The sequence below is a fragment of the Pezoporus occidentalis genome, unplaced genomic scaffold (genome assembly GCF_034315485.1).
Source record: "Pezoporus occidentalis ecotype Australia unplaced genomic scaffold, CSIRO_AGI_Poc_V1 ctg48, whole genome shotgun sequence".
Taxonomy (NCBI): domain Eukaryota; kingdom Metazoa; phylum Chordata; class Aves; order Psittaciformes; family Psittacidae; genus Pezoporus; species Pezoporus occidentalis.
This window is the reverse complement of record NW_026915813.1, coordinates 1,528,949-1,548,731: the sequence shown is the minus strand read 5'-3', so window position 1 is coordinate 1,548,731 and position 19,783 is coordinate 1,528,949. Positions and strand designations below refer to the sequence as shown.

At 37.1% G+C, this 19,783-nt stretch overlaps 1 protein-coding gene across 5 annotated transcripts in view; it reads left to right on the top strand.

The window, feature by feature from the left end:
- The window catches only part of SLC2A9 (solute carrier family 2 member 9), a 121,695-nt gene that overhangs the window by 74,878 nt on the left and 27,034 nt on the right, over positions 1-19,783 (top strand). For 4 of the 5 annotated variants that reach the window (XM_062636374.1, XM_062636373.1, XM_062636372.1 and 1 more), the window contains 2 exons: positions 8,813-8,914; positions 11,244-11,319. In XM_062636374.1, the coding sequence (XP_062492358.1) occupies positions 8,813-8,914; positions 11,244-11,319 (178 nt within the window). Of the gene's footprint in view, positions 1-8,812; positions 8,915-11,243; positions 11,320-16,544; positions 16,691-19,783 lie in introns of those variants that run through there. The other variant, XM_062636375.1, reaches the window with a different exon arrangement.

Sequence of the window (19,783 nt, the reverse complement as noted above, 5' to 3'; positions counted from 1 at the left end):
ATCTTTATAAATGTTTCATTGCTGCTATTTAAAGGAATAACAGCATGAATGTGGGGTGTTTTTGTTTTTTTTCTGTTGAAGGTTTTGCAGCTTCTGATTTCTACAAGTAACTTTCTAAAAATTCTTTTCATGCCTAAAAATAAGAATAGGGATTTCCATCCACTTCCAACCTCTCAGATGCTCTTTTTGCTGTTGTTTTGTTTTGTTTTTATGTATTTGACAGCATTCAATATTCAGTCAGTTGCATGTCTTATGTATTACTCAGAGGGAAACAGGGAAGAAGCAAGAGAAAGCAAGGGGAGAATGTAATTTTCCTGGCATTTTTTAACATATTATGCTTGCTAGCAGAAACCAGAATTTACTAACAATAATTCCAGGATTTCAGTAGATCCTTCTGTCTAATAGAGGTGAAGTTTTGGTCTTGTAAATAAAATGGCTATTGGGGAGGTCCACAGTGAAATAATGTAGTATCTCTAATCATTATGCTATGTTAGGTGGTCATGAGACTGATCCTCAGTAAGAATGCTCAGGTATTGATGAGCTCCATTAATAAGCCTTATATGAATTCTTAAGGAAAAGATCGAAGTAGATACATTCCATAGAACTGCGAGATAATTAGCATATAAAATATCATTCAAACTCTGGAAACATTTCAAAGTCTCCCTTTACTGTGTCTCCTGGGAGCAGCAGCATAATAGTAATAGTGCTGATGTGGTCTTTGAAAGGTAGATAACATCCCATCTTCTTTTTATAGCTCCATATTGCCTCAGATCATGTGATATTCCTGCTAGTATCATGTTTGTCTACAGCTCCATCCCTCTTCCTCTTGTGCAAAAGCCACATAACAATCATTTTCCTTTTGTTCATATAATTTGGCTGCAACTTCTGCTTCCACCGTCACTTCCTAGTTTACTTCATGAGATACCGGTGTCGTAGCATTGCATACTTGGTGCCCTGGCTTCTCTCTGGGTAGTCAACTTAAACTTTCTATACGATTTTAGTCAGTTGTAGAATTCTCCACCCCTGGTACTGAAGATGGATTCAGTTTAGAGGACTAGCTAGACAAGCTACTTTGTAATGAGAGAGACCATAAATTTCAGTTTGCTTCTGAAAGTTTGGTATCCTCTGGAATGAAATACTGATTAGACTGCCTACTCATAGATGTGTCACAGCAGTAAGGTAACTAACCTGATGCCATGCTTTAAAGCAGAATGGAGTAAACCTAAGTAATTCCCTGGCAAATCTGTGTTTATTAGAAGACTGTTCTATAAATTCTACAGTAAAGGGAGTCCACAAACTTAGTTATTCTTTAGTAAGATTAGTTACTGTGGCTTTTTTGTAATACTTAGTAACTGAGGTTAATTTAATGTAGTTGTTTTAGGGGACAGAAAAAACAAATAGGCAGTGCCTTTCTTTGACAAGGCACAGGCTGAATGGAAAGGGAGACAGGAGCAAACGTGAGAAAGATTCCCCCCTGCCATGAAACCAGCATAGAATAAAAGGAAATATTATTCAAATTAAGCATCCCTCATCCAATTTTGCCATCTGTAACACCACATTTGGTCTTTATAGAATGTTCACAGAAAGAGACTAGCTATGACTATATTAAGAAGATTATGTTTTAAGCATTTTCCATAAGGTGATGCACCAAGGTGTTACTAATGTGCTTTTGAAAGCCTGTGACAGAGACAAGCTGAGCAAAGTCTGGAATGAGTTAAAATACTGAATTATCAGTAGTAGACCATAAAAGAATATAGGAAGTCCTCTGCAATATCACACAGAAGTCAAGGAAGTCAGCTTTCTTAGGTGAGATAATTTTATTCTGCTTTGGGATGCTATGAGAAAGGGCTCTTCAACTTGTCTGTGTTTCTTTTAATGTTCGTAGATTTTAACGTACAAAAAAGGATTCCTTGTTTAGGGCATGGTGCATCTTAAAACAAGGCTATTCTAGACACTGCAGTGGGTGTTTTCAGTCCTAACACGTTTCCTCCATGGTATCTAAAGGGTAATGCAATATATATGCATTGAAACTCTCACTGGGGTTAGAAGATGAAGAAATACTTCCAGTGACAGCCAGTGGAAAAAATGGGGTAACAAATACTTTAATCTTGAGGGTTCATAGGAGGCTTTGATATAATCTGATTTTTAGTGAGACTTTCAATGCAGTCCCATGTGGCATTCACACGAGACCAGAGTCAACCTTCACCTACACATAATCCCCAATAGGCTGTAAGCAGAGGAGCAGAGGAATCATTCTATGATTCTGAGAGTGTAAGAATGGGGCAGACATGGCATTTTCCCCTTTTGCTTCCCTCACTCTGACAAGATGTTGCTCTAGGAGTACCAGAATTAGGAGATAATATCTTGGCCTGTAACAGGCTGGATAGGATTTTTTCTTTGAATTTTCAACTTTTGTTGGCGTCCTAAAGCCAGTGAATTTCACTGGTTTTCTTACATGTTGCATCAAAAAGTCCATCGTGTTGAGATTAAAGAATATAAAACACAGTAGATGTGGGCTGGATGAAATGATATCAGTGTGAACACTCAGCTAACTGCAAAACTATTCTTAGAGAGTGGTTATCAACACTTCACTGTCATACAAAGAAATGGCAAATGAGATTCTGTGCTATTTTGTTCTGGGTCAATTAATCATAAAAATATCCATTAATAACATGGGAGAGTTTACAAAGAGCCTTTTATAACCAACTGTGCTATCCAAACTTTCCAGAGAGAGGAACTCAAAAGTCACTGTATTGAACAAACTGTAATCAGAAAGAATCAGGAGTAGAAAAGAGATTCCAACCAAGCAGCTTCACAGACCATGGTATTTGACTGTCAGAGCGCATGTGGGCACATTTTCACTGCAGGGTGAATCACAGAGTGTGACTGTGTTAATGCATTAACATTATTCCTTCTTAACCATAGAGTCATAGAATGATAGAATGTTCTGTGTTGGAAAGGACCTTAAGATCAACTTGTTCCAACCCCCCTGCCATGGGCAGGGACATCTCACCCTAGACCACATCACGAAAGTCTCTCTCCAACCTGGCCTTGAACACTGCCAGGGATGGAGCATTTACCACTTCTTTGGGCAACCCATTCCAGTGCCTCACCGCCCTCACAGTAAAGAATTTCTTCCTTATATCTAACCTGAGCTTCCCCTGTTTAAGTCTGAACTCATTACCCCTTGTCCTATCACTACAATCCCCGATTAGAGTCTATCTCCAGCATCCTTGTAGGCCCCCTTCAGATACTAGAAGGCTGCTATGAGGTCTCCATGCATCTCCAAATCATTTTATCACACTTGGGCTTTTGGATGGACAAAGATTACATGTGTTGAAGCAACCATGTCTTGCCTCCTAGGACAAAAAGTCTCCTTATGAAGGTTTATCTTATAATGTCACTTGTAAGACCTAAGCTATAGTAGGACTAAGTTATAGTTATAGACTGCATTTATGTAGTACAAATTCTCCTGCATGGTATATTCAGAAACTGAAGGCTTTAGAGACTTATATCCTGCTGTTGAATGTTTAAAAAAAAATGGCTTTAAGTAAATTTTCCCCCATTCTATTCAAGATGGTCTGTATCAGGCATTCGAATACCATCATTCAAAAATAAAGCCACAGCCACAATAACCTGTCATAGACCATGGTCAAGATCTAGTCTAGCCTTGACTACATGAAACTGACATGAACTTAGTGCTTTGAACAAATCATCAACAGAACGAGCTTTGCTTATAAAGTATGTATAATTTACTGAAGGGATATAATAGGAATAAGGTAATGGGAGTTTTTTGTGCTGCCCTAAGGGTTGTTGCCAGTCACTACTGAGGGGAAAGCAGACAGTTAGAATGAATCCCTGCATAAGCTATCTTTGTCATGCTGGTCTGGAAGGCATTGAGTATGGAGACCCTCTCATAGTGAATGGAAAATTTCACTGCCAAGTGAAGCTGATTAAGGATGCTTTACTGCAAATTAGTTCAGACTGAACTTGGAATTTTAGCAGTCAGTTTCACCCTTTGTTGATAGTAATCCCTAGCCTGACACCTACAGAAGATGTATAGAATCTTACCGAATTGTGGCATTAACACAGATAAAACAAACTGATGTGAGAGTAGGGTAGGCACAGATTTATTTAAGGCTTGTGCTTATGTAGTCAAACTTGGTGCTAGGTCTCTAAATTTTGTACTTACATAAAATAGCCCATTTCTTTGTTTTATAGTTGCATCATTCATATAGTAGACAAATGGATATACATAAAAATATAAATTAAAAATCCCACAATTTGTAACACTCAGTCTTCTGTTCCTCTCCTCTTCCTGGATGCAAGATACTACACATTGTGTCATAAATAGACATGACAGTGATATAAATGTGATTATCCATTTTAATCCTGCTATTTAAAATGGAAATAACACAGAGTTAGCTTGTCACATTAATTCTGAATCTAGACATGTCTTACTCAGACCTATATCCAAAATACATGAGAAAAAAGTGTGACTACCCTTTGACATGAGCATATAGTTCAAACTGCCTTACAGAATTGAGACATCAAGAAAATCTAATAGTATAATCTTAGTATAATTTAGGGCCAGAGAATAAGTATGGAATATTATTCAGTGACCTCCCATTTGGGCTGTAGAACTTGCTTACACATTCATTTTACCCAGAGAAGCTTGTCTGATCTTTTTTAATGCACTCTGCTTTCATTATGTCAGCCCCAGTATCTGCAGATGACTCAAGTGAAAAAACTGACATTTGCTTTTTAAACTTTATTCACAAGTGTTTCCTGCCAGACAGAAGTGACTTGTGTGAACTGTTAACATAGTTTCCATATCAGTTGCCTTATTATCACCAAATATTTGTGCTGAGAGAATAGTGGTTGCAATGCTTTTTTTTTACACATTTTCAGTAATTCACCATGAGTGGGTATAGGCTTCTCCAAATGCATGTTTATGATCGCACATTAAACAGGTATCAGCCTACACAGTTGGGCAAATAACTCAGTGTGCTACCACAGAAAACAGATGCAATTCTTTTTTTTTTTTTAACTGCACTTGTACATATACTGAATTTCTTGTTATGTCATTTACTCTACCATATAGTATATTTCAACTTGTTATGGGTATTGTAACATACATAACATTTATACAACATGTTGTAACAGTTACCAGTGCGTAGCAGTGAAACATTCAGAACTATAAGTACTTGAAAACTAGTGAATCATCTTCAATTTCTTATGACTCATAAGCATCCTAGTGGGTTTTGCAAGTTAATGAGTTTTGGATTTGTATAATCATAAGTAAAAATGAAGTTGTTTTCTGTTTATAACCCCAAAACCAACATTTTTTTCACCAGGGAAACTTGCTGTTATAGAAGACATTAGTCCTTTCTTTTCAAGTATTTGCTGAAAATTCAGGGTTTAACTGAGCTTTTTTTCCACCAAGAAAAGAGGAACAAAAAATTCAGCAGAGAAATTTGAGGTACTGATGTACTGTCATAGGTTTCCTTAAGAAATCCTCAAAAAGAAATCAAATTTTAATTAGAAATACTGTAGAGCTAAGCAGCTCAACAGACTGGCTGTTACAGCATCTGTGTGTTTAAATGATTCAAAAAAAACTTGTTTGGCCTTGATGAAAGATGGTGCTTCCTGAGAGGCTTTTGTTTTTTTGTGGATTGGCTCCCAGTTAAACAACTTTGATCTGCCAAAGGGCACTGTAATACTTCTGCATTGCATCCTGACCAGCAAAGGCACAGACCCATGTCCTTCCAAACACACATTCTGCCTTTCATAAGACCACAGCTTTGTAATTTATAACCAGGTAGGGTGTGTGCTTTTGATTGTTGTGCTTGGCTTCTCAAGAGGTTGATTCTGTGTAGCATCCCATTCTGGCAGAGGCTGGTATGCCTCATTCAATTTTGTGCCATAAGCAGATGTGTTTTGTTGGGCTGGAACTGGAAACACAAGAGGTAGGTCACAGGTCTGAACAAACTGGAGGTGTTTTCAGCCTTAAAATGGAAGCAGGCTTTTCTCTCCTCATAATTGCACAAGTTAATCTTGTCTCATTGCGAAACCTTCCAAGGCTCTATTTCCTAGATTTATTAGTGTTGTTAGTGTACTTTGTATCACCTTTGGAAATGATTATAGAATTTCCAGCAATTCTGGTACATCGTAGTGTCCCTCTGGAGAAAGACAGAATTCCTACTTATTTTTCCAGTGAATAAAGTTGGTCCATTCCGTAAATCCCAAGAAATGTCACCAAGAATTGTAACTACAGATTCTTTGGGGCAGAAACTGCAGGGAATGCCCAGAAGCTGAAGCATTAAAGTTCCTTATTGCTACTATACTAAATAAATAACAATGATGAATGCTTGGGAAACTTGGCATCAGCTGAGGGAAAAGAATGATTACACATGGATTTGGTTTACTTCTTCCCAAATTGTCTCTGAATAAAAAAAGATTTAAAGTGTATTAAAAACTATCATTCTCTTCTTTATAAATATGGACCCACAGATCTGCTGTAACTGTATCTGTGCTTGGCTGGTCTCAGTGAAAACTGGGAGTGCCTCACGAATCAACCTAGATTTGCCAAATATGTCCACACTACTTATTCTCAGTGTAAACACAAATGTATACATGTCTTTTCAGAAGGCTTAGTCCAAACTGCCCTCCCTTATGAGGATTTGCTTTGCATTGAGCTTTACAACCAAAACCTATCACTTTTTCCTGTGTTTTGTTCTGAGTGAGAGTCATCTATGAACTTTTTCCCCTCTAAGGGGGAAAACCTGTTTTAATACAAAACCCACCAGCTGGCGTTACACCAAGACTGTTTAATCATGACCACCAACCCAGAACTGGAAAAAAATAAGGGAAATTTTCTGGTATGTCAAATTACATCTTCAACATCTATTGCTGAATGTGTAATTTGTATCAAGTTACACGAGAAGCATCTATTGCAGAAGTCTCTGTCTTCTTATGGACCCATCAGATAACTTTTCATCCCTCAGAGCCATAAAATATGCCTTTTATGTATGTATGGCCACGTGTGTTTGCAAGATGGATTCGTTAATCATAGTGGAAAACACTTGGCATCTTGTAGAGCTTTTGACAGTGCAGCAGTTGCAGTTTTGGAGTATTTGGACCTCATGAGCACAATGTGAAATGTTAATAACATCAGTGCGGGTCTATTTTAAACATGGCTCTGAAATAAATTCTATTATGGAAGCTGTGGAGGCTGTGGAAAATGAGTTTATCTCCTCATTTAAAGAAATAAAGAATGCTAAAGCTCACCTCAGAGTTGCTTTCTGCAGCACCACAGCGTGCATCTCTGGTGTGGAAGTCCAGGGTGCAGGACTGGCATGTTTTAAAGCCTGTCTAAAACCATTCTGTTGAACACAGTGCTGTGGGAGAAGTGCTTGTTGCACAAGCAATTTCTTCCCTGGGTGACTTTGTCATTTCCTTTGGTGCATGACTTCTAGACACTCACAGTGGAAAGGTGCGCATGATCACACAGAATTAAGGGCCTTACTCCAGATTTCATTTTGGTTGCTCATTTGATCTTTTGCTCAAAGCATGTGTCAAAAACAGATTTCTGTCTCCAGTAAACAGAAAAACGGCAAGCAGTTATGTGACTGTGACTTTGACTTACTTGAACTGGTATATTTCAGGCTTTGTATAATTGTTTTATACTTCTCACATGAAAGCCAACTGTAATTAGTAATTATAGTGGTTATCAACAAGAATAGTACATCAGCTGTTGCAACCTAAAATAGATATTAGCCTAATTTAATGAGTCAAACTAACACAGACTGTTTCATGCTACAGTTTTTCAAGAAAATCTTCATTGTGTTCTTTTCTATAACATAAGTATTCAGATTTTGTGATTGCTTTTAACAAAGTTGATTTAGCTTCAGGTCTTAACTGTAATTCAAAATGTGCATGACTGCATCAGTATCAGTGTTACAACCACTTATCTGAGCAGTTTTCTGATGGGTGGATTTCTTTTATCTGGATATTCTAATTACATTAAATATCCAAAATCACAACTAAATGTTTCTTCTGTATTTGGAAAAAAAAGACATTAAAAATAAATTTTAGATTAATCAAAATCTAATCTATGCTAAAAAGCTTTTAATCTTAAACTTTAAATCTTTTAAGCTTAAATTCAGAGAGATATTGATATTAAGAACAGTCAAAATGCAAAAAACAAGGGACTGAAATTTGTTTCAACATTTTGACATTCAAAAAATAAATATTCTAAAAACATTATTATAGACATTTGGTGCAAATTTGTAAGTGATTCAATCGATGTACAATTATTTCTGTGCTGAAAAAATCAAGCTTCACATAGTTATCTTCATGATAATTATTTTCTACAGCTAATGTACACTGCTTGTTTTATTATTAAATTGCTACACAAGAAGCTAAAGGTCCTGGTAGCTTTGAAATCTACTACATTAGTGGTGCTAATCTTGAATTTACAAGTTGCACACTTTTCCTATCTATATGTTTATATTTGTTCTGTAGTAGGAAATCCAGGCATAAAATGAATACCAAGTACTGCTTTGATCATTTCCTAGTTTTTTTTATGGTCTCAAATAAGGATGCTGTGCTGACTTTTCTTTTTTAAGAGGTTGAACTGTGTAAACATAACTGTGAACACAATTATGAACACATGGCAGTTGATAAACATTATAAAACCAGCTCTAATGGTTTTAGTTTTGATGATCACATTTATTAAAAGAACGTGTTACATGGTCTGAGTCCTACAGTGCTTTATCAAGAAAATAAAATGCTACTTTTTGTTTTCCAGGGCTTAGTTATTGAGCGGCTGGGACGCAGGCCTCTTCTCATTGGAGGTTTTGGGTTGATGGTTGTCTTCTTTGCAGTACTTACCGTCTCTCTGACTTTACAGGTAACACCATGGTTACTCCATGTTTTTACTCTCTCTTTCGTATTTTAAACACAATGTGCTTGATACCAGTTTGCCTCGGCATTTCTATATAAGCCAATCCTTTTAATCAGTTTGGCATAAGGATTGAAACGTCTGCCTTTTGCTTATTTATGAATCTGTTGGTTTCAAAGCACTATGGGCAGCCATAGCAGCTTTTACATTAAAAAGCCATAGGAGCTTTGCCACATTCAGTCTCCTGAATGCATAAATCTCAAAGATTTATGCATTTATATCATGAACTATTACAAAGACAATTTTACCCATAGTTGGGTAAATAGTTTACCCATATTGCATGCTTTTATCTTTATTTGTGATGCAGTCTTCTTGAGATTTCTTTCATACTTTATATGTCACCCTTATTCTTAGGTTTGGATGTTTTTTCCAGTAATAAAAAATGTCCATGTTTACTACTTCTTTCAAGTAAGATAACATTTATGATAATTTTTTGAAAATTGAAAGACTTAGACTTCACAGAACATTTGCATTAGGTTCTCAGTTCTTATTAGCAGTAAGTTCCCTAGCTATTTCAAATGGTCAGAGGAGGATTATTAAACCAATCTAAATACTGATGCCAACTCATTTTTTCTTGTTTAGCTTCCATTTCTGTAACAATGCATTTTCTTTCTGTTCCTGAGGGCTTTTGAGAAGTAAAACCAACGTCTGCAATGGCATGGGTTTGGGTGGTCTTTCAAGTTGTTTCTCTGTTGTCGTTGATTCCTGTGTCTTGCCATTAATCTGACTTTCGAATCTTGTTTCGTGGCTAAAGAGAGCCAGTAAGTCAGTTTGACTAGCAGACGTATGCCACACCATTGCAAAGTTTTATTTGACTTGCCTGTATGTACCACACAATAAAGCTTTACTTCACATGCCTGTCATGACAGCTATAGGACAGCTCTCCAGAAGAGAGTTGCTATTGAAGGTTTTGTATGCTGAATAAAAAATTCACTTCCAAGCCTTTTAAAACCCAGTTTAATGTCTGAGGACCTTCAGCTATTGTATATCTCTGAAGTTTGGGTGCATTTCAGTTTTACTTCCTCTCAGAAGTGTCTCAATCTGTTAAGTATTATTGATTTGCTTTGAACAAAGGACCAGGGTACAAATAAGCTTGACCTCAGAGCAATTTCTACCTACTTCATATTTGTACCTGCTCTCAGTGCATTTACAGATCTGCATTCTGGTGAAAACTCCAGAATGCGTAATTCTGATAGATCTACAAGACTCTTGGTTAATGTTAATGCCTAGGAGACCATGTCTGTCACATAACTAAAGGAATAATTCAGACTGGAAGAAAAAAAGGTGTTGTAAAATGGGGTTTTATTTAGTACTGAAATAAAAACTTGCCTATTTTAGCAAGTATGTTTTTACAGTGCTACTCAAGGTGGTATTTTGTGATACTACATTCATACATATCTTAACTTTGAAAAAAAAACTGTAATTCTAATAAAAGTGGCAGTCACATTTTGCTGATGGAAAAACACACTGATGAAGACAGTAAGGAATAGGAGTTCATGACTGCTTCCCATCTGTTATTACTATTATTATTATCAAGCATTCACATACATGATTAAGAAATAGTGTCCAGAAAACTCAATGGAAATTGCTTATTGTATTTCAAGTTCCTATCATTTACAGGTCCAAATAAAGAAAAATCTCTTTAAAAGTAGAAAAAAAAAAATTGTGAGGAAAAGAGTTGATTCCCTTTTCAGTTCCCTTAAAGAACCATTTACAGTTTGTTCCTTTTTCCCCTGTAGCTGTTGTTTGCACACATGGCCCTCCCTGTCTGCAAAGCCAGATTATGGCTAAAAATCCCTGGACCGTGGCTTTCCATGCTTTGCTAAGGTTGCTAAGGTTCACATACAGCTGCCATGTCTAGACTTCAGCCCAGCTTTTAACTGTTGAACTTTGAAGCTCTATGAGCCATCATAGTTGCTGGTTTCAAGCATGACTGAAATATCCAAGAAGGATGGAGGTGCCAAATCTGTTCAATGGAAAAAAAAACACCTCTTTTCCAGGTCAGCTTGAACTTTAGCATAAGTTGTGAACATTCAGAGTTGTGACTTCTGTGGTGCAAGAGCTTGCCTAGTGTTTCTCTACAGGGATTTCACAGAGACCAAGACCTTTAATACAGATCATGTAATAAGGTTCTATAGAAATACTGTGATTTTCTAAAGTGATCCTTGACTAAATTCTGAAATAGATAAAGAGTAGTGGGAAACACTATTATCTGTGATTTTTTTAATACTAGTGACACGTACAATGTACTTAATGTGAATGTCTTGTATCTACCCAGAAAACCGTGTACTGGCTTCCTTACCTCAGTATATTTTGCATCCTTGCAATCATTGCATCATTCTGCATTGGACCAGGTATGTCTATATTTTTTTCATGGTTTTTTGTACATGAAAGCACAGGTATTTTTGCACTGGCACTATCTTAACAAATCACTTGTAGGGAACTTCACTTTACCTGTATCTGAAAACCACAAGGGCTCTAAGACAGTAAAAGGTGATAGTAACCCAAAGTGATAGCAATATTCTTGATAATTGGAACTAGATGATCTTAAGGTCCTTTCCAACCCTAAGTATTCCATGATTCTATAAAGACCCATGTACATGTGTATTCCCACTTATGTGTTAGCATAATTGAGGACTACTGTCTAAATTGCAATCAGTACCAAATTATAATGTTAGCTATTATTGCAGGGTTGCTACTCTTTTTTATATTTATAAAACCCACTCAGGCTGGAAGCTGAGTGTTTTATATATCAGTGCTTGTGTTAGCAGTTCAATGCTGGTAGGATAACAATGGAACACTGGTGAAGGGGGAGGAAGGGGACAATTGTGTGTTTTTCCTTTCTTTTCTTCCTTTCCAAAGATAAGTGCAAGAGGGTTTGATAGTCTCTTTAGGAAGACGATGGAAAAAGTAGATGTCGTGATGATGAAGATACTTCTTGTCCGCATTTCAGATCTGATGTACACAGATATCTGCTTTTGTAGGTTGTAATGAGTTTACCAGGACCGTTTTCCCAACCTAGTTTTGGTTACTTAGAGATGGATACAGCTTTATAGACAATCCAGGATTCAAAGGTTGTAATTTTTATATTTAATTTTCTATAACAAGGAACATCTTTAGTGTATAAAAAAGAAATAAATCCAAAAACTTTCTCAGAAGTGTAGAATGAAAAGTCAAGAGCAACCGTGAAGTTTCAGCAAGGGTAATTATGACTGGATAGAAGAGGAAAAATTTTATACTTAGAGTGGTTAAGCATTTGAAGACTTAGCTTAAAGAGGTCGTGAAATGTCCATCCTTGGAGCTATTAAAAACTCAGCTGGACAAGTTCATGAGCAACAGGCTCTGCCTTGAACAGAGGCTGAATTCCAGAAATCACTTAAAACCTAAATTTATCCTGTGATTCTAATTGCCTCATATCTTTGGAAAATGCACATTAATAGATATGCAAATATTTGCCTGAGTGTTTCTCTAAACAGTATTGTTCTAGCCTTCAGGTACTTGATCAGAATTGGATCCCACAGTTATCAAATAATGAAATGTTAACAAAAAATATTTGTAGATAGATAAAGAGGAATTTAATCCAAATTCAATTCTCCTACAGAATAAGATGTCAAAACAGCACTTAAATTTTCAAATACTGTCTTCCAAACTGTTTTCCACAAAAAGGGGAAAAATCAGCTGCTTTCAGCAAGTTTTTTCACAGTTGTTTAGCTGTAAACCTGAAAGTAAGGCTTCTGTAGGCTTCTATTCCCTTGAGTTTTCAGTTTTTTCATGCACCATTTATTGCCCCTTTTTCTTTGTGAAGAGTGACATTAAACGTGAATCAACTTGTATATCTTCACCACTAAAGTGATCTAATTAATTGATTGTGGTTTATTTTGAGAAAGAGTTGCTGATGCTTTGACTAATGAAACATTGCTGTAACTCCATGGATCCTCTTTCGGAAAAGCTGAGGAAAGTTTATGCTGTTTTAGAGGAAAATGGGGAGAAAAGCAGAATAAACTTTTTTTCCGCCTGCTTCTGGGAAAATAGTTTGTCTCTAATCTCTGTGCTTATTCCCTTTGCATATGGTAGCTGATTGAAGAATAGATCCGCCAAGCAGGCTTCACTAGGGGCATTAACACACCTAATATTGGACAGTAGGTGGCCTATGAAGACTGTTTTTCCTCACCTCCAGCTCTTCTTGCAAGGCAAATACTGCAGAAGATCTTGCAATTCCTTTGTCCTCCTGTAAGGACAACTCTCAGGTTAACCAAGTCCTTAGAATTGCTGACATATGTTTGTTAGACTTTTTTGAAAGAAGAATTCTGTGGAATAGAACTGCTCTTGCATTTGAATGCCTAAGAAAAATGAACTTCTGTTCACTTCTTGAAAACTTCCCTCCCAGTGTTTTAAGTAGCTCAGACAGTTTAAGTGCAGCTACTTGCAATATCTTCCTTCAACTGAGTAAAAATACTCAGTTAAATTGTATTTTTTTCCATATTAAAGACATGTTCCAACGATTTTTAGAACTACAGATCAACATGTTCTTGCATGTTATATTTTCAGCATATTAAGAGTAACCCTTCATATTTCTCCTTCACCTTACCATCCTTCAGAATGGATTCTGAGTTTCTTCATTTAGCTTCTTTCCCTTTATAGATGCTATTCAGGATTTTGCATTGTACTTTGCACTCTCTTTGGAGCAAAGTGTTGCAGATGTATGCAAGCTTTTGCTTGATATTACTTACATGCTTCCCACAGAAATTCTTTAAAATTAAAGCTTATTTTATGTTTTTCACCATATTCATTAGTTTTAAAGCCAAAAGACATCAATACTGTACCAGTAGCTACCTAGTTGGCCTCTCACCCTTTTCTGTGTACATTCAAACATTTTAAATACCTGACTATAATGGGAATATCTCAGTAGCACTGAACAGTGATTTTCTTTGTGTGAAAATTTTGGTAATTGACACTTCAGCTGTTGAGAAGTTGTGAAGAATCATAAAAAACATAAGAAACATAAAAAGGACATGGAACTGTTGGAACAAGTCCAGAGGAGGGCCAAGAGGATGATCAGGGGACTGGAGCATCTCCCGTATGAAGATAGGCTGAGGAAGTTGGGGCTGTTCAGCCTGGAGAAGAGAAAGCTGTGTGGAGACCTCATAGCAGCCTTCCAGTATCTGAAGGGAGCCTATAGGGATGCTGGGGAGGGACTCTTCATTAGGGACTGTAGTGATAGGACAAGGGGTAATGGGTTAAAACTTAAACAGGGGAAGTTTAGATTGGATATATGGAGGAAGTTCTTTCCTGTTAGGGTGGTGGGGCACTGGAATGGGTTGCCCAGGGAGGTTGTGAATGCTCCATCCCTGTCTATGTTCGAGGCTAGGTTGGACAGAGCCTTGGGTGACATGGTTTAGTGTGAGGTATCCCTGCCTGTGGCAGGGGGGGTGGAACTAAGGTCCTTTTCAACCCTTAAGTTCCTCTTAAGGTCCCTTAAGGTCCTCTTAAGGTCCTTTCCAACCCTAACTATTCTATGGTTCTATGGCTCCATGATTCTACATTTTGATTCCTCTGTAAATTAATAGCAAGATTTTAGCTTACTTTAATAGGGACAGATTTACCTTCAGTGAAACTCCTCTGTTCTGTTTAGTGGGCTTTAGGAGATTTGAACTACTTTCCTACCCCTTAGCTGGGAGCTAAGAGGTTTCTCTTTCAAAAACAGCTTTCATAACTTTCTGGTCAGTAAAAGGGCTTTTCCAAAATAAAATTACTGCATATTTCTATTATTAATTTTCTTATTTTTAAAAGTTTTTAACCTTTTGTAGACATCATGAGTGTCATCTGTTTGTATTGGTTAAACAGGTAATATTGTCATGGTATTATAAGCATTCAGTATCTTATTAGATTCCTCCTGTAGTTATTTAGAGCATTTTAGCATTCTTCAGAGTAAATCCCACAAGGTTTGTAATGATTCTGTTGATACAGATCTTAACATTGGTTGAAATAGTTTGTGTTTACTGAGCTATTGGTGCTTGTAAGAATTATCCCATCTAAAAGCAGTAAATAGCATAAAGAATTAAGGTTGTAAAAATACTGCTATAACTTTCTAGAACATAAAATTGCCTTTAAAAATACAGTATTTTCCCTCTCATCAGAACATCTGATTCTTTCTTTATAGCTTAGATGTTGTGTGGTATCCCACTTTCTGATAGCATATGCATGAGTCCCATCTGCTTCCTCTACAGCTAGGATCAGCTGTTACTATAAACTGTGGGGGGGTTTATTTGTTTCATTTTTCTGAACTTGGCTTTTCAGCTTGCAGATGTGTTTCTAGGCATATTGCTAAAGACTGAAACAGTAATATTAACAACAGGTACATTCTGGCATGTGTTTGATTTGGTACTTGTATCATTTCTATCAAAAGACAAACAACAGAAAGCTTTCATTTACTAAAAATTAAAGGAACCCTTATGATCAAGATAGTCAATCCGTGATCTGACAGAAAAGTACCCTTCAAAAATAGCTTATTGTTTTATATATTAGGAAGCCGTACTGTTCCAGACAGTTGCTTCATTGTGCTTGTTTGGTTAATTATACACAAATGAAGGTGTTTGGTTGCAGAGAAACATGCTGCTTTCCAGTATTGTGATTCTGGAACATGTTAGTAAACAGTTTCACAGTTTTCTCTTCAAGCAGAAGGTAGAAGCTTAATGGAAATGTTTTTCTTGGTCACAGATTTGACATGAAATAGGCATAGGATACATTTCAGCTGAAGAATTGTCATACATCAAAGAGCAAATAGAAAGGACTGAGGGGATTGGTTCTGGCTCCTAAGGAAGCAACAAGCAAAAACTCAAAAATCAATAGAGGAAACAAATAAAAGGAAAATAGTAAGAGAACATTTTCAGTATCTCCACAAAGCAATTTTGCTCTTAATATTAGGTGTCATGAGCAAATGCATTGATTTAGAATGCTTTTACTGAGCGGGCAAATAATATGCAGCTCCTTGGGAATTTGGGTAGTGATAGATTGGCTGAGGTACATGCAAAATGTCTTCCTTCTTTAACTTTGTCTTAGATATTATTTAAGGAAAAAAAGGGAAGCTAAAAACTTTTGTGCCGGTTAAAGCTGTGTGGCTGCCTGTTCATGGGCACTGAACATGGGCATGTTGACCTTTGCTTGCAGAACGGATTTCTCTTTCTGGAAAATCACACTAAAATCTGACTTAAACAGCTACAGAGCTGGTTCTGCTGATTTTCATCTGTTTACTTAAACTCCCGGTTCCCTCACTGTGACTTCGCAACAGCTGCTGCACAAACAAGTTATTTTTGATTTTGCTGGGTAAATTGAAAAATATCTGTATGTATGTGTGTGCATTGGCTGATTTCAGACAGTTTTATAAAGCTGCTGGACACTGGCCCCTTCAATCTACCAGTCAGATAGTGTAAAAACTGACAGAACAAACCCAACTGGCTCAATGTGTGCAATCCAGTTTCCTTATTTGCCTGAAGGGGTGTGACCCCACTTGCCAAGGAGACTGTCAAGTTTTTTGGGGTGAGTCTTTGTTTTTGATGCTTTTCCAATTCGTATTAAACAGAGAAATGTTCAGTCTCTGAACCAGAAAACGGCTCTTCTGCCATGTGTCAAGAGATTCATCCAGATGATGGAAACAAAACAATAACTGATTTAGTTGGGGATTGCAACAGTGTTGCATGGACTTCCAGATAATTTTCCAAATGGAAATAAGCTTGATGAAAATACAGTCAGACCTTGAGAACTTTGGAAACTTGACATAAGGCATTTCCATACATTATCTTTGTATGAACAGATTTATTAATATTTGCTCCTTAGAAGAATATTCCATTTAAGTGTAACACCTTTATATCAAGTTTTGATAAACAGAGAAGGCAGTGCTGCCAAGAAAGGTAAGGAAACCATGGTGAGGGACATTAAGTATGATGCCTGTCTAAACTAAATGAAAGGGTGCGAAGAGGTGTACTGTTTTAATAATATGCCTGGCTTTGAAGTCATCCTTCTTTTATCACCTTCTTCAGAAATTGAAAAAGTATTGTCTCTTTGAAATCAAATCTTTGCAAATTTGTTGGCTCTAGAAACACAGTAAACTGAAGCACTGCACTTATTTTACCTTTGGGAAAAGCAAGTCGAAGGAGGTGATCCTGCCCCTCTACTCTGCTCTTGTGAGACCTCACCTGGAGTATTGTGTGCAGTTCTGGTGTCCTCAACACAAAAAGGACATGGAACTGTTGGAACAAGTCCAGAGGAGGGCCACGAGGAGGATCAGGGGACTGGAGCACCTCCTGTATGAAGACAGGCTGAGGAAGGTGGGGCTGTTCAGCCTGGAGAAGAGAAGGCTGCCTGGAGACCTCCTAGCAGCCTTCCAGTATCTGAAGGGGACCTATAGGGATGCTGGAAGAGGGACTCTTCATTAGAGACTGTAGTTATAGGACAAGGGGTAATGGGTTAAAACTTAAACAGGGGAAGTTCAGGTTGGATATAAGAAGGAAATTCTTTCCTGTTAGAGTGGTGAGGCACTGGAATAGGTTGCCCAGGGAGGTTGTGAATGCTCCGTCCCTGTCTATGTTCAAGGCCAGGTTGGACGAGGCCTTGGGTGATATGATTTAGCGTAAGCTGTCCCTGCCCACGGCAGGGGGGTTGGAACTAGATGATCTTAAGGTCCTTTCCAACCCTAACGATTCTATGATTCTATGATTCTAATAAATAGAAATAACCGAAGAAAGACCCTATGGTTGCAATAAAATCTGTAAAAGTTGTTTATGTAGCAGAAGCATGTTGCCTTTGTTTTGACCTCTGTAGCTGGGAGGGACGTCGGCCACAAGTATGCACAGGCATACAAACCATACAGGCATACATATCGCACAGGCGTGTGGTAATGTTCCTTCTTCCTCTGAACATTCCCCAGGACTTTGGAGTCCTCTAGAAGGTAAATAATTAATCAGGTTTTATTACAGCAAGGAGTAACACCAGTGAAATTCCCAAAAATCTGAGGAGTTGCTTTTATATCCACTGCCTGATTATGATAACTCAAGCCATCTTTGTGCTGGAAATTTGCATTATTTTGGTGGCACTTCAAGTTTGAGATTAGTGATTTCCTTGAAATCTCACTTCGTCTTTCATGTTTCAGCCACTTCAAATAGTAGGATGTGTATAGCTACATGCAGTTGGAAACAAAAAGAGGCTTAGAAACTCAGGAACAATGTGAAGATTTAAGGATATCTGAAAATGCTGGTTAGCTAAGGGTAAATAGAAGAATGATACCCGTATCACATGTCAAGCTGTAAGTTTCACATATCAAGCTGTTTATATTTTATGTCATTTGAAAGATTGTTTTATATTAACAATATATATACACATTCTTTTATATATTTTCTTAGAGACTTAATATGTCATATTGTCATGCAATGTCTCTGTATTGCAATGTCAAAAATGCTTATTGTGTTGTCATGTGTCATGCCACCATTTTTGAGATGATGACTTAGAACTGAATGCTGGAGCACAAAACTGCTCATGCAGCAGTTAGCACAAGAAGGCTGCAAAGAAGGGCTACCGTGAGGGTGAAGAAAATAGATTTTTATGTGAAAAGACGCAGAATAACTTTATAGTGTCTGACAACAACTGAGAATATGATTTCTGTTGCTAAATAAATAAGCAAAATGGAAAATAACACTGAGAGGGAGAATAAGCTGAAGGTAAATGCTGCAGCTGCAGAAAATAACAACAAAGACCCAAATTTAAGTAGTAGCTAGCCATCAATAAATTTAGAACAGAAATTGGAAGAAAGCTTGTAGCAACTGGAGGAGTTGAGTTCTGTATCAGCTTCTCAATGGAAACAGGAAAAAGAAACTAAACAAATGAGTTTTATAAATTAAATACTTCCTAAAACAGCTGAGAATTGGATTTGAACCAGGTGATTCTGTCTGATCCTGAGTTCCTTTAAAACCTGTGTTTTTCCTTCATCTCTAATGGCTTGATCCTCTGTACAAATCCTTTCTTTGTTTCTGTTTGTCAAAAGCCCATGTGTCTGCAAAGGTATGTTCTCAGTGGGTTATTCTAGCTGGTTATTACATACAGCATGCAGCCCCTAACTTAGTTTACATCAGTAACTGCTACTTTTTAATCATTGTCACCACAGTAAAAAGAAAGCAGGAGTCTCTGGTTAACCCTTACACAGTGGTTTCAGAGAGTCTGACTTTACTATCTTATGCTGTGTAACAGCTTAGTAGTTATTCTGGTCCTAAATCCTGCAGGTATTTCAGTGGATGAGTAGCACTTTCCTTCAGAAGTCCTGCCAACTTCACTGGAGTTTGTGTAAGGCTGAATTTAGTGTGAATAAGATCAACCACGGACCTGTGTGATTTTGGTTCAATTCTTACTTTTATAAGAAGTTCCTATTCAGAATGTATAAGTATGATAAAATCAAACCAGTGGTATGTTTCCAGTCACATTCTTATTGCAGAAAAGAAAAATAAATAAAATTCACACTCTGATGGAATTGGAAAAAATAGTCATTTTATGGTAGTGAGAGCTGTATTTTTCAACAGTAACATTTTTTAGCAGTTGCATTTTCAGACACAGCTAAGAAACATTAACAAACCAGATGATTTCAGAAAACTGTTTCACTTATTTTTTGTCTCTTTCTTGAGAGTTTTGTGAGTTTTATAATGCTTGTCATGGCTTATAGAATGTGAGTGAAATCTTTCCTAGTGCAGCTGAACACAGATACATGATAATGGTATATGTGTTAAACTGATATTATGGGGATTTATGGAATGTGAGTGAAATCTTTCCTAGCACAGC